At 40.6% G+C, this 14,274-nt stretch overlaps 1 protein-coding gene across 2 annotated transcripts; it reads left to right on the top strand.

The window, feature by feature from the left end:
- Positions 1-8,913: 8,913 nt before the first annotated feature.
- Positions 8,914-14,274, top strand: NOPCHAP1 (NOP protein chaperone 1). Of its 2 annotated transcripts, none has more exons than XM_072844267.1 (4): positions 8,914-9,087; positions 10,770-10,856; positions 11,979-12,115; positions 13,994-14,274. In XM_072844267.1, the coding sequence occupies exons 1-4, from the start codon at positions 8,973-8,975 to the stop codon at positions 14,219-14,221; spliced, it is 567 nt and encodes a 188-aa protein (XP_072700368.1). In that variant the 5' UTR covers positions 8,914-8,972; the 3' UTR covers positions 14,222-14,274. The 2 variants fall into 2 exon arrangements, with proteins under 2 accessions (XP_072700368.1, XP_072700369.1); XM_072844268.1 differs by lacking the exon at positions 8,914-9,087 and adding an exon at positions 9,332-9,498.

The following is a 14,274-nucleotide window of genomic DNA, read 5'->3' as shown; positions in this document are numbered from 1 at the left end:
AAAGCATCCTTGGTTTCTGGCACCACAGATGTCCCTGGGTCTCCCTGACCCAGACTTGACATCAGCCATTTGTGTAAGAAGCTCTGTTCCTTTTAGTGAGGAAAGGTATTTAGCAGGCACGATCCAGCTCAGGGATGCTTGATATGGTGGCTTGTTATTATTTCCAGACCTTCCAGCAGACCAAACTCAGGAATAAGTATGTTTCTCAGAAAGAGAAAAAGATACCATGAATTTATACAGATATTACCAATTCAAATTTAAAATTACAGGAGGGGGACCCCTGGGTGGTGCAGCGATTTGGCGCCTGCCTTTGGCCCGGGGTGCGATCCTGGAGCCCCGGGATCGAATCCCATGTCGGGCTCCCGGTGCATGGAGCCTGCTTCTCCCTCTGCCTATGTCTCTGCCTCTCTCTCTCACTGTGTGCCTATCATAAATATATAAAAATTAAAAAAAATAAAATTACAGGAGGATTTTACTTTTATGTCTCTTCTTGGAACAACAACAACAAAAAGCTGAGCTGTGAATATTAATATAATTACTTATTTGCTTTATCCAAGAATATTCTTATAGCAGTTTCAAAATAACCATTCTACTACTGCTACTAAAACTTAAGAGGATTGTAAACATTTAAAAATTTCTATGTGGGTGTATAGTTATTGTCATTGCCCTTAAGCTGTGTCTTGCTAGGGATGTACCAGCCAAATGTTGTGTTTTAAAGTCACCCAAAATAGTTCTTTTCTGTGTTGTTATGGTATAAACTTGACATATAGTTAAATTCAGTTGTTTCAGTGTGTTTTCAATTTGGGGGGATTTTCTTTCCTTTTGTATTTATTTTTAAGTAGGCAAGGTATTTACATGATTCCAAAGTCAAAGCTATAAAACCTAATATATTCCATGAAGTCTAATGTCCTTTTCTATTCCTTCCTTTCCCTTCTAGTTAACTATTTTATTCAGTTTTGGCTTATGCTCCATTGTCTCTTTTTGTAAATATAAGCATATATGCATGACTGTGTGTGCATGTATACCAACACATAGGTATTTTCCTCTTTATCACATGTGAGGCAGCATACCATGAATGTTGTTTTGCAAACTGCTTTATTCACTTATTGGTACAGATTGGTACAGAAGATCACTCTCTACCAGGATATACGGATTTTTCTCCTTCCTTTTCACACTACATGGTACTCCATTGTGTTCATTCAACCAGGTCCCTACTGATGGAAATATGGGTTATTTTAGTTTTTCATTATTACCAATAGTGTATCCACTCCTGCAGCCCCTACCCCCTGCCTCTGAATATTGTTGGAAATTTCTGAGCAAAAGGGTAAATGTACAGGGGCACCTGGGTGGTTCAGTTGGTTAAGCGTCCAACTCTTGGTTTCAGCTCACAATCTCAGAGTCCTGAGGCCAGGCTCCTTGTTCAGCAGGGAGTCTGCTTCCCCTCTCTCCTTCCCTCTGCCCCCCACCACACTCATGCACTCTCTCTCTCTTTCTCTCTCTCTCTAATATAAATAAATAAAGCTTTTAAAAAGGGTAAATATATAAATAATTTTACCTGATAATGCCAATTCCTTTCCATAGCAACTCTATTGCTTTGCATTCCCGGTATTAATACATGACAGTGCCTGGTTCCCCATAACTTTGCCAACAGGTATGTTGTAATTTTTTAATACTACCAGCGTGGTAGATTAGAAATGGTTCCTCTGTGTCATTTTCTTTTGCATGCATTTTTAAAAAATATGAGTGAGCTAGAATATCTTTATATGTGTAAGCGCCACTTTTATTTCTACTCCTGTGAATTATCTGTTCATTTCACTAACCCATTTTTCCCTAGAGTTATTTGCTCTTTTTCTTCTCAGCTTTTAGAAGCTGTTTATGTTATGAGTGTTGAAACTTTCCAGTAGTATAAGTTGGAAACTTTAACTTTATTTGTCTTTTTACATGGTTTATACTGATTTTTTCTTAGGTAAAAGATCTTTTTGAATTTCGATATAGTCAAATTCATGAATCTTTTTCTGGTATATGTTTTTAGATATTACTGGAATATTGTCCATTTCAAATGGTTTCATATAGGTTTTCAAATTTATTTGCATGGAATTGTACAAATTAGTCTTTATAAAATTTTCTACATATCCTTTGACTTTATGGTCATTATTCTATTATCATTTATTTCTTTTTTTAAAGCTTTTATTCATTTATTCATGAGAGACACAGAGAGAGGCAGAGACATAGGCAGAGGGAGAAGCAGGCTCCCTGCGGGGAGCCTGATACAAGACTTCATCCCAAGACCCTGGGATCATGGCCTGAGCCAAAGGCAGACAGACGCTCAACCACTGAGCCACCCAGGCATCCCAATACATTGAAATTTTCTTTGTGGGCTCTGATATGTCAATTTTATGAAATTTCCATGTAACTTAGAAGAAGGTTTCACTTGTATTATCAGGATTCAGACCCCTCTTATTTTGATATTGTCTTTCTACTATGAACAATATTGTAGTTAGCTGGTCACCTCTTTCTTTTTCCTCCTTTATCTCTAATATCTAATTTAAAGTATTATCTTTTGGCTAGTCAGTAAAACATTTGACTTTTGATCTCAGGGCTGTAGGTTCAAGCCCCAAGTTAGGTTGGAGATTACTTAAAATTTCTTTAAAAAGTAAATAGATAAAGTGTTATCTTTTATTCCCGGTTTTCAAAAAGCAAGACTTTCTCTTCATTTATCATCTCTGCTTTCTCCTCATTTTTGATATTTGTATTATATCTGTATTATCAAATCTATAAAAAACAACATACTATTCTTTTAACCATATTCTCACTGTTCTTTCCCCAATTCTACAGCAAAATGCTCATCACCAAAACTGAAGTTGAATTTCTCCAATCATTTTCTGAAACTTGTTCTCTACTAGATACCTCAAGAAGGCTGGGAGCAATATTACCTGTGTCCTTTACATCTTCAAAACTGTCTACATCTTTAAAACCTTTATTCTTGAAAAGCAGTTAATGTCTTCTGCCCATTTCTTGACTGGATTTTTTGTTTCTTGGGTGTTGAGTTTGATAAGTTCTTTTTTTTTTTAAAGATTTTTTTATTTATTAATGGGAGACACAGAGAGAGAGAGAGAGAGAGAGAGGCAGAGACACAGGCAGAGAGAGGAGCAGTCTCCATGCAGGAAGCCCGACGTGGGACTTGATCCCAGGTCTCCAGGATCAGGCCCTGGGCTGAAGGCGGCACTAAATCACTGAGCCACCCGGGCCGCCCAGATAAGTTCTTTATAGATCTTGGATACTAGCCCTTTATCTTATATGTCATTTGCGAATATCTTCTCCCATTCTGTAGCTTGTCTTTTGGCTCTGTCAACTGTTTCTTTTACTGTGCAAAAGCTTTTTATCTTGATGAAGTCCCAATAGTTCATTCTGCTTTTGTTTCCCTTGCCTTTGGAGACGTGTCTAGCAAGAAGTTGCTGCACCCAAGGTCACAGAGGTTGCTGCCTGTGTTCTCCTCAGGGATTTTGATGGATTCTTGTCTCACACTTAGGTCTTTCATCCATTTGAGCTTATCTTTGTGTATGGTGTAAGAAAATGGTCCAGTTTCATTCTTCTGCATGTGGCTGTCCAATTTTTCCAACACCATTTGTTGAAAAGACTATCTTTTTTTTTCCATTTTCCTGCTTTGTCAAATATTAGTTGACCACATAGTTGAGGGTCCATTTCTGGGTTCCTTATTCTGTTCCATTGATCTATGTGTCTGTTTTTGTTCCGGTACCATGCTGTCTTGATGATCACAGCTTTGTAATACAGCTTGAAGTCCAGAATTGTGTAGCCACTAGCTTTGATTTTTCTTTTTCAACAGTCTTCTGGGTATTTGGGGTGTTTTTTGGTTCTATACAAATTTTAGGATTATTTGTTACAGCCCTCTGAAAAATGCTGATGGTATTTTGATAGGGATTGTGTTGAATATATAGATTGCTCTGGGTAGCATAAACATTTTAATAATATTTGTTCTTCCAATCCATGAGCATGGAATATTTTTCCACTTCTTTGTGTCTTCCTCGATTTCTTTCATGAGCGTTCTATAGTTTTCAGATCCTTTACCTCTTCGGTTAGGTTTATCCCTAGGTATCTTATGGGTTTTTGGTGCAATTATAAATGGGATCAACTCCTTAATTTCTTTTTCTTCAGTCTCATTGTTGGTATATAGAAATGCCACTGATCTCTGTGCATTGATTTTATATCCTGCCATGTTACTAAATTCCTATATGAGATCTAGCAATTTTGGGGTGGAGACTTTTGGGTCCACATAAGTATCATGTCATCTTCTCCAAAGAGGACATACCAATGGCCAATAAAAACATGTAAAAAAATGCTCAACATCACTCTTGGCATCAGGGAAATACAAATCAAAACCACAGTGAGATACCACCCCATAACAGTCAGCTAAAGTTAACATGTCAGGAAACAACAAATGTTGGTAAGGATGCATAGAAAAGGGAACCCTCTTATACTGTTGTTGGGAATGCAAGCTGATAGAGCCACTCTGGAAAACAACATGGAGGTTTCTCAAAAAGTTAAAAATAGACCTACCCTATAATCCAGAAATTGCACGACTGGGTATTTACCCAAAGGACACAGATGCTGTGATCTGATCTGCATCCCAATGTTTATAGCAGCAATGTCCACAATAGCTAAACTATGGAAAGAGACCAGATGTCTATCAACAGATGAATGGATAAAGAAGATGTGCTCTATATCTAAAATGGAATATTACTCAGCCATCAGAAAGGATGAAATCTTCAATGTGGATGGAACTGGAGTGTATTATGCTCAGCAAGATAAGTCAATCAGAGAAAAAGAATGGTTTTACTCATATGCGGAATTTAAGAAACAAAATGGGATTATAGGGGAAGGGAGGGAAAAATAAAATAGGATGAAATCAGAGAGGGAGGCAAACCATAAGAGATTCTTAACTATAGGAAACCAACTGAGGGTTGCTGTAGGGGAAGGGGGCGTGAGGCAACTAGATGATGGGCATTGAGGAGGACACATGATGAAATGAGCTTTGGGTGTTATATGCAATGGATGAATAACTGAGCTCTACATCTGAAACTAATGCTACACTATATGTTAACAAATTAAATTTAAATAAAATAAGTTTTTTTTTAAAAAAAAAGAAAAGCAGGTAAGCTAAGTTCTTAGCTTAAATTTTCTTTCTCTGAATATCTTAAATAAGCTATTTAATTGCATTCTGGCAAAAATCTTTCTGTCAGAACGTAAATGCCAATTTTATTTTCTTTCCTCATGACTTATTGGGTCTTTTTGCCAAAATATGTTGGACAGTTTTTTTCTTATATTTAAAGTCCAAGAGTTTTACCAGAGTATGTTTTGGTAGTGACTAGTCTGGGCTGATTTTTCTAGGTAAATGATATGGTCTTTTGAAATGTATAGTCTATGTGTATGTATAATGATATCCACATATTGTAGAATAATTTTCTTGAATTCCTTTTAAAATAAATTCCTTGTTTTGCAATAATTTTAACTTTACGGAAAATTCTCAAGGATAACACAGAGAGTTCTTGTACGTCTTTTATCCACTTTCCACCCTTTGTTACTATTATACATACCATGGTACATTTGTCAAATCAAAAACTGACAGGATAATGCATTGTGTTTTTCACAGAATCTGTCCATTTCATGTAAATTTGAAAATTTATTGGCGTAATTGCTCAGACTATTTCCCTTATTCATTTGATGCCTGTGGAATCTATGGTAATGCTCCTCTTTCATTTCTGATATTATTAGTCTGTCTTTTTTCTGGTTATTTTCTGATTAGTTTGGATATAGTTTTATCAATTTTATTGATTTTTACAAATAATCAGCTTTTGGTTTTATTGACTTTTGTATTGTGTTTATGTTTTATGTTATTGATTTCCACTCTATTATTTTCTTTATTCTGCTTGCTTTGAGTTTAATTTGCTCCTTTTTTTTTCTGGATAATGTGGAAGCTTAGATAAATGAGACCTTATATCTTTTCAGATGTAAGCACTTAATGTTATAAACTTCCCTCCTTGTACTGCAGTAGCTACATTGCACACATTTTGATGTTTTCTATATTTATTTTAATTCAGATCAAAATATTTTATAATTCCTTTTGTACTTTTTATTTAACTCATGGATTATTTGGAACTTAATTGTTTAATTTCCAAATGTTTAGAGATTTTCCAGATTTCTATTATTGATTTCTAGTTGGCTTTTGATAACCTACATAAGGTTTTTAGTTTTGTTGATATTGGAGAAAAAACTTTGGATGAATTCAATCTTTTAAATTTTTTTGTGACTTTTTTTATGACCTTACATATGTATGATAGACCTTATTATTATTTTGTTGCTGCTGAAACAATTTTTATTCTGCTGTTGCAAGGTGAAGAAGTGTTCTGGATGTCAGTTAGGTTAAGTTGGTTGATAGTTTTTCTCAAGACTTCTTTATGTATACTTGGTCTACCAATTACTCAGGGAGGAGTGTTGAAATCTCCAACAATAGTATTAATATTGTCTGGTTCTCTAGTTCTATTAGATTTTCCTTTTTTACTTTAAAGCTTGGTTATGAGACTCATTCACAGTTATTACCATTACATTATCATGATGAATTTATCTCCTTATCATTATGAAATGTTCCTCTTTATCCTTGGTGCCTTAGTCTGCTCAAGTTGTTCTGACAAAGTACCACAAAGTGGGTAGCTTAAACAAGAAAAATGAATTTTCGCACCGTTCTGGAGACTGGAAAATCCAAAATCAAGTTTCCAGCAGGGCTGATGTCTAATGAGAGCTCTCCCCTTGGTTTGCAAAAGGCTGCCTTCTTACCATGTATTCACATGGCCTATACTTAGTGTGTGTGAGTGTGGGGAAAGAAAGAGTAGGACTCTGGTGTTTCTTTATATAAGAGCACTACTCCTCCTGGATCAGGACCCTATATTTACAACCTCACTTAGTAATGATTACTTCCTTAGAGTCCCCGTTTCCCAACTTAGCCGCACCCAGGGGTTAGGGCTTCAACATAGAGATTTTGGGAGGATATGAGGATTCAGCCTGTAACACTGGTGATATTCTTTGTTTTGAAATCTATTTTGTCTGATAGTACTGTAGCTACTCTGGCTTGATTTTTGTTTCATATTTGCATGGTTTATCTTTTCCATCACTTGACCTTTAACCACAGGGAGCCTGATGTGGGGCGTGATTCCAGTCCCAGGAGCCACTGAGCCACTCAGGCATCCCTGAATTAATTGATTATACTTTACAGCTCAGTTTCTATCTCCACTATTGGCTGATCAGCTATTCCTCTTTTTAATTGTTTTTTTTTTTTCTTTTTGGGGGAGTTGGGCCAGTATTTATAATATACATCTTTAATTTATCACTATTTTAAAATTCTATTAAAATACTTCACATAAAATGTAAGATCTTTACAGATTTATTACCTCCACCTTCTGTGCTATTCTTGTCATATGTATTTTACTTCTACATATGTTATAAACCTATAATACTTTTAAAAATCTAAATGATTGGGACGTCTGGGTGGCTCAGTGGTTGAGTGGTTAAATAATTCATTTATTTATGAATAAATAAAATTTAGATTTTTGAAATAAAAATCTTTTATTTTTAAAAGATTCAAAGTGAGGAAAACGATGTTTTACATTTATTTGCATATTTTATAGAACTGCTTTTCTGGTTAACAACATTATTTCAAGGGGGGGAGACGACAGTCTGCCAGTGCATTTTCTACTCATCTTGGCTAGATATGCATGTCTTAATTTTTGAGTTATTGTTACAAATAGCTCGATTAGGTGGTTTTTTTTTTTTTTAAGATTTTATTTATTTATTCATGAGAGACACCAAGAGAGAGAGGCAGAGACCTAGGTAGAGGGAGAAGCAGGCTCCCTGCGGGGAGCCCGATGTGGGACTGGATTGGAGGACTCCAGGATCAGGACCAGAGCAGAAGGCAGACACTCAACCGCTGAGCCACCCAAGTGTCCCACGTTGATTAGTTTTGTACAACATTGTACCTACAGGGTGCTTCTGATCTAGGCAACAATTTACAACAGAGATTTGAGGACATTTCTGAAGGCTACAATTCTGTTTCACAGGGGTGATCCATCAACCAATGAAACAATTCACAATTACTAATTTGTTCAACTTTTCTCTGTGCATTCATTAGTTAAACATGGATTAATCATTAACAATGTGCCTGACTACAAGGGAGGCGCTGGCTACAAATAAAAAAGGTCCCTTTTTATTCTGAAGAATTTCCAGAGTAGGTTTTAAATAGAAAGAGAGTGAAATCAGCTATTAAGACGCATTAATCGGTGTCTTGCTCGCAGTGCCTACTGACATTTCTCCCATAGGTTCTATAACTTGGATGTAATATAACGGTAAGTGGTTATTATAACAATAAGGGAGGGTTGCTTAATGGATGCAGCTTCAGCTTTGCAAGGTGAAAAAATTCTAGAGATCTGGTACCTAACGATGTAAAATAGTCTAACACTTCTGAAATGTACACTTAAAAATGGTTAAGACGGTAAATTTTATGAGTATTCTTTTCACTACAATCCAAGAATAAGAAAAAATGAGGAGGAGGCGCAGCCCTAGGGTGCCCTGTTGTCCGGATCCTTTGGCTAAAATTGAGTGTTGGCAGCTCTTCCACCCAGCCGCCGAGCCTCAGAAACTCCGCCATTCATTTTCCCCCAGGGCCCAGGGTGGGGTGGCCTCGGAGATTCGCCAGGTGTCGCTGTGGCCGCGGCCGCCCCCGCCCCGCCCTGGCCCCGCCCCCCACGGCCCTGGCCCCGCCCCGCCCTCGCCCCGCCCCCCACGGCCCTGGCCCCGCCCCCCCCCGCCGCCGCGTCTCGCCCACTCGCGGCCCCGGCCCCGCCCCCGCCCGCCCTCCTTCCGGCATCCGGGCCTGGGGGGCGGGCTCGCAAGGCCGAGTGAGCGGAATGGAGGTCCGCGGCGAGCCCCAGGCCGGCGCCAGCTGCTCGTCGTCCCCGCGGGGACGCTCGGCGGGCCCGGTGTCCAAGGAGCTGCTGACGGCCGGGAGCGGCGGCCGCAGAGGTGACGGCGGGGGCGGGGGCGGCGTGGGTGCGCACGTGCGGCCGGGGGGCGTGTGCCGGGCCGCGGGGGGCAGGGCGGGGGGGCCGCCGGGGAGGGGGGGCGCGGGGCCCGCGATGCCGGTTCGGTTCCGCGTGGCGGCGGGCGCCCACTCAGCGGGGCGGCGGCGCGGGTGCAGGCGACTGTTGGGGGTGGACCCCGCGCCGGCACCCGCCGTGCCCACGCCAGCGGCCCCAGGGCCTCGTCTCGCTAGTAGAGGGACGCTTGGCTCTAGGAAGTCACCTAGGACTTCAGCCACGTAGTGGAGAGTGCAGAAGCGTGGATTCGAATCCCAGCTCCGTGATTGATGGCTGTGGAGCCACAGAGAGCTGTTTGCATTCTCGATGCTCCACTCTCCACATTTGGAAAATAGAGGTAGCTCTACCTGTTGAATGGGTGTTTCGCTTTGTTCGTTTGTTTTGGTGGAGAAGGGGAAGGGGCCTAAGGTCTTGGGCATACCCTCCGTGAATATTAGCTTGAAGAAGACCCAGAGCATCCCGAATGCCAAAGCTTGTGTAGAGCTTGCTGTGACCCAGGATTTAATGAACTCATTTCATCCTCACAAAAAAACCCGTGCAGAAGGTTCCGTTATCTCTGTTTTATAGATGAGGAAACTGAGTCACAGTGCATCATACAGATGAATAACTTGCTGGAGATCATGTGGCTGAAAAGTGACAAAATTGGGATTCGGATCCAGTCAGTCTGATTGGATTCTTTGGGCTCATCCATTTGCTAGACCTAAAGTGGTGGTCAAAGAATATTTGTTAAGCTCTGCTTTGGGGTGAACAGGGCTTTTGTACTTGAGTGAAAAGTTTTTCCAGGTGTTGGAAACAGGGGGATCAAGGCCTAGAGTTTTGGGGCACCTGGGTGGTTCAGTGGTTGGTTGAGTGTCTGCCTTTGGCTCTGGTCGTGCTCCCGGGGTACTGGGCTTCCCGCATGGAGCCTGCTTCTCCCCCTGCCAGTGTCTCTTCCTTTCTCTTTGTATGTGTCATGAATAAGTAAATAAAATATTAAAAACAAACAAACAAACCTTGAGTTTTGAAAGACAGATCCTGTCCTCTGAGCTCTGATGGACTGAAGAGTTTGTTAATTTGAGGAGTAGTGAGTGATGCGCCTGAATAGGTGCACAGGGGTCAGGGGTGGGGGATACGGTCAGAAGTTCTCCCAAGGGCTCATTTGTCCGGGTTGGACATCTTTAATGAAGGTCCACTAGCAAGACAGGTGTGCTTTATAAATGAACGAATGCTCCGAGAGGTTAATTTGTCCGGTATAACACAGCCAGTAACCATTTCTGGTTTCACTTAACCATTGTACTCTGTACTGCTTCCTCTGCCCCTTTGTTGAAGAAACTCATTGGTCACTGATGGATTTCTGACCCACAGAGGTGCAGGTTAGTTTGCACATATTCCCCAGCATCGGTGTCACATACAGATGTATGAGCCAGGCCTAAGAAAGAGGAGGGGTGGGGGCAGCCCTAGAGACCCAGGGTCGAGTCCTGCATCGGGCTCCCTGCTTGGAGAGCCTCTTTTTCTAAAAATGTGTTGGGGAATGTGGAATGTTCAAGACTTGAGAGCAGTTGTGGCAAGTTTGCGGAAGGGCCCCCATTTCTTGATGCTGCAGTCAATTAATTGTGTGTGTGCTTTCAGGTATATGGGACAGGTTACTTATCCAACCCAAGCCTAACTGCAGAAAAAATGCCACTCTTCAAACAGTTCGGGTAGAGAGGAGTCCCTGTAAGTATATTTTCCTTGCTTTCTTTCTCTTCTCCCCTTCTTTCTCAGGAACCCTCTCTGATGTTAAATTTTGCCCAGTTGAGCAGTAGAGCTCCACAGTGAACCCCAGTCTCGCCAGAGCTGTTCATTGTCCCCCCATGACTGCTCAGGGTCTCAGGAGCTCTGACAGTGTTTTCCATCTGTGGAGTTCCATTTGAGTCTTTTTTTATCTTTTATTTCTTTCCTCGTTGTGATGGCAGTTGTGTGGGGCTTTGTATTACATGACCTTATGTCATTCTCCCAGCAGCCCTCTTTTACAATGAAAGGCCATTTCTTGACCTTCACTACCTTTTTCTTTTCTTCTTCTGTACTCTGGATAGTTCAGTTCTGTATTATGTAGCTGTGTCAGTGGCTTAACAAGTTTTGAGAATTCCTTGTGTGCATAATGTGCTGAGCCTCTTGAGAGCTACAGAAACTAGACATACCTTGTTCATTGATTCCCTGTACTTAGCATAGTATGGTTATCACCCCTGTTTTAACAGATGAGTAAATTGATGTTTTGAATGGTTAGATGAAATTTGCTATTTAGGACACCTGTGGTTGCAAATGACTAAACTCCAGCTCCAAACCTGATACATCTAACTATTAAGCCATACTTTCTCCTTATTCAGTTACTATTGGTCAAAGTGCCAGCCGTCTAGGAATGTACAGTTCTGAGGATATATGAAAGCACAAATAAACATTAAGAAATATTCACTACCTTGTGTAGTCCTGCTTTAAGGATTCAGAAGAGGATGGAGGTTTTTAAAATGGAAGAAATGTGAAAGATTTTTTTTATTATAACTATTGTTACTATTGAATTTGGGAGTGTTTTACAGTAAATCCTGGATTTTAGAAATTGGAGGGGCACCTGGGTGGCTCAGTGGTTGAGCATCTGCCTTCGGCTCAGGACGTGATCCCGGGGTCCTGGATCAAGTCCCACATCAGGTTCCCTGCATGGAGCCTGCTTCTCCCTCTGCCTGTGTCTCTGCCTCTCTCTCTGTGTCTCTCATGAATAAATAAATAAATAAAATCTTTAAAAATAATTGGATGTTTGGCCAAAGACTGACATAAATATTGATAAAGTATATTTTCTTTCCTTAGTGTTGGACCAAGTGCAGACCTTTCTCCCACAGATGGCTCAGGCAAATGAAAAGCTGAGAAAAGAAATGGCAGCTGCATCACCTGGTCGTTTCAATATTGAGGATATTGATGGGGCTCTTGGAAAAGTTATACAAATGGTAATGATGCTTTGTTTTCATTTCATAGGGTAAAATTACCAGTATGCCTCATCATCTTTAAGAGAGAGGACTTTTCCAGTATAATTCCAAGCGTTATTTTTTCCTTCTTGCAGAGTCCGCTCATATTTCCAGTACTGCATGGGGATCTGATCATTTTATGATCAGGGATCTTACAGATCAGTAAGCTTCCCTGAGTGGAGTTTAGGAGTGTAGCAATAGAGAATAGGAGGGCTTTTTCAAGTCAAATAGTACATTTGTTATCTTGAAGCATTAATTTACTAAGTGTTCCAAGTGGGTTGTTTTTTCCTAAAAGAAGTAATCATAACCTGATTCATGGAAAGTATAAAAATAAATGATGCACTTAACAGACTGATTACCTGAGCCACATGCAAAGTCTTCTTCATGTAGCCTCATTTCCTTTTCTACACCAGAGTTCCCTGTATAACACTTGCGTCTGGACAGAGCTGACAGCATGCTTGATAGTAACATCTCATTCATCAGCAGCTCTGGCCTACTCTACCTCCAGAATTTATCCAGATCCAGCTACTCTGTACCGTGTCCCCTGCTGCCACCCTTGGTCCATGTCATCATGGTCTCCTCTGGACTGCTGCAGTGATTTCTCAACAGGTTCCCCTGCTTCGGCCTTTTCTTTCCTATGATCTGTTCTTCACACTATGTGTGGCCTACCCTTCCCATCACACTCCTGATGAGTTCAGAGTCCCTCAAGGGCCCATGGGATCCTGCCTCTAGCTCCATCTGATTTACCTCCCACCTCTTTCCTGTACTCCCGTTCAGTCTCCTTGCTCCAGGTCTTGTCCGTCTTTGTACAAGTCTCTTCCCAGATTTCTGCATCTTCACTCTCTCCCTCTCTTACTAGTGGTCACCCCAGTGGCCCTATTAGAAGCTTATCCTATCGTGCTTTACTTTTCTTCATTTTAACTTGTCCTACACTATACTTTATATGTAGTTTTTCATTATCTTTTTTTCCTGACTAGAACAGAGGTCAGCAAGTATTTTGTATCTGAGGCCAGCTAGTACATACTTTAGGCTTGTCGGCCATACTGTCTCTGTTGTGACTGCTCATTTCTGCCATGTTAGCATGAAAGCAGCTGTAGACGATATGTTTGAATAGGCAGGTTTTATTGACTTACCATATCATTTTCATGGTTCACGAAATATTATCCCTTTGATTTTTTTTTTCCTGCCACTTAAAAATTTTAAAAAACACTCTTAGGGCACCTGGTTTGCTCAGTGGTTGAGCGTCTGCCTTTGGCTCAGGGCGTGTTCCTGGGGTCCCAGGATTGAGTCCCACACCAGGCTCCCCGCAGAGAGCCTGCCTCTCCCTCTGCCTGTGCCTCTGCCTCTCTTTCTGTGTTTCTCATGAATAAATAAATACAATCTTTTAAAAAATAAAATAAATAAATAAACAAACAAACAAACATTCTTAGGTCACAAGCTAAACAAAAACAGATACTGGGCTGGGTTTGGCCTGCAAGCTGTAATTTGCCAATCCGTCTCAAAAATATCAGTGCCACAAAGGCAGGGATTTTGTTGCTGTTCTGGTGGAGTCTCTAAAACCTAGTGTGGTGCCTGGCTCATGTTAGTATTTGTTAATATTTGTTGGATGCATATTGTTGAATGTGTTCAGGTTGTATAGAATTGGGTTGTGGGGGACTTTTTAGACTTGTAGTACCTGTAAACCATCATGGTGGGGGGTGGCAACTGAAAGAAAAAAAAAGGCCATATTGTATTAAAAACATTTCTTGCCCTTTGTGCTTTGATATTTGTCCTTAATGTTGTGGGTTCTTCCCAAGGTGGTTTTTGCAACTTTCTAGGGGACTACCATGAAATAAATTTCTCACGTGGTGCTTTTGGCAGGATGTGGCCTTGTTTGAGATGAATCAATCCAATTCCAAAGAAGAGGACAGTTCAGAAGAGAGTTTACAAGACAGCTCGGAGGACAGCTCAGAATCTGAGGAGGAAGATGATAGCACCGCTTCTGAAGTCACCATAGATAACATTAAGCTTCCTCATTCAGAAGATGGAAAAGGCAAGATTGAGGTTTTGGACAGCCCATCCAGTAAAAAAATAGAAATAGTAAAATAAATGGTCTCAGAAACAGGTGATGTATGCCTGCTTGTTCTGCAGAAAAAGAATAA

Source organism: Canis lupus, chromosome 11 (assembly GCF_048164855.1).
Source record: "Canis lupus baileyi chromosome 11, mCanLup2.hap1, whole genome shotgun sequence".
NCBI classification, from domain to species: domain Eukaryota; kingdom Metazoa; phylum Chordata; class Mammalia; order Carnivora; family Canidae; genus Canis; species Canis lupus.
The sequence above is the reverse complement of the archived record's forward strand: the minus strand, read 5'-3'. Positions and strand labels throughout refer to the sequence as shown.

What these genes read in the sequence shown, in the direction of transcription:
- NOPCHAP1 (XM_072844267.1), top strand. Translation starts at nt 8,973, where the DNA reads ATGGAGGTCCGCGGCGAGCCCCAGGCCGGCGCCAGCTGCTCGTCGTCC. An exon ending in CGGGAGCGGCGGCCGCAGAG is followed by an intron (nt 9,088 to 10,769) that starts GTGACGGCGGGG and finishes GTGTGCTTTCAG; the next exon opens with GTATATGGGACAGGTTACTT. An exon ending in TTGGAAAAGTTATACAAATG is followed by an intron (nt 12,116 to 13,993) that starts GTAATGATGCTT and finishes TGCTTTTGGCAG; the next exon opens with GATGTGGCCTTGTTTGAGAT.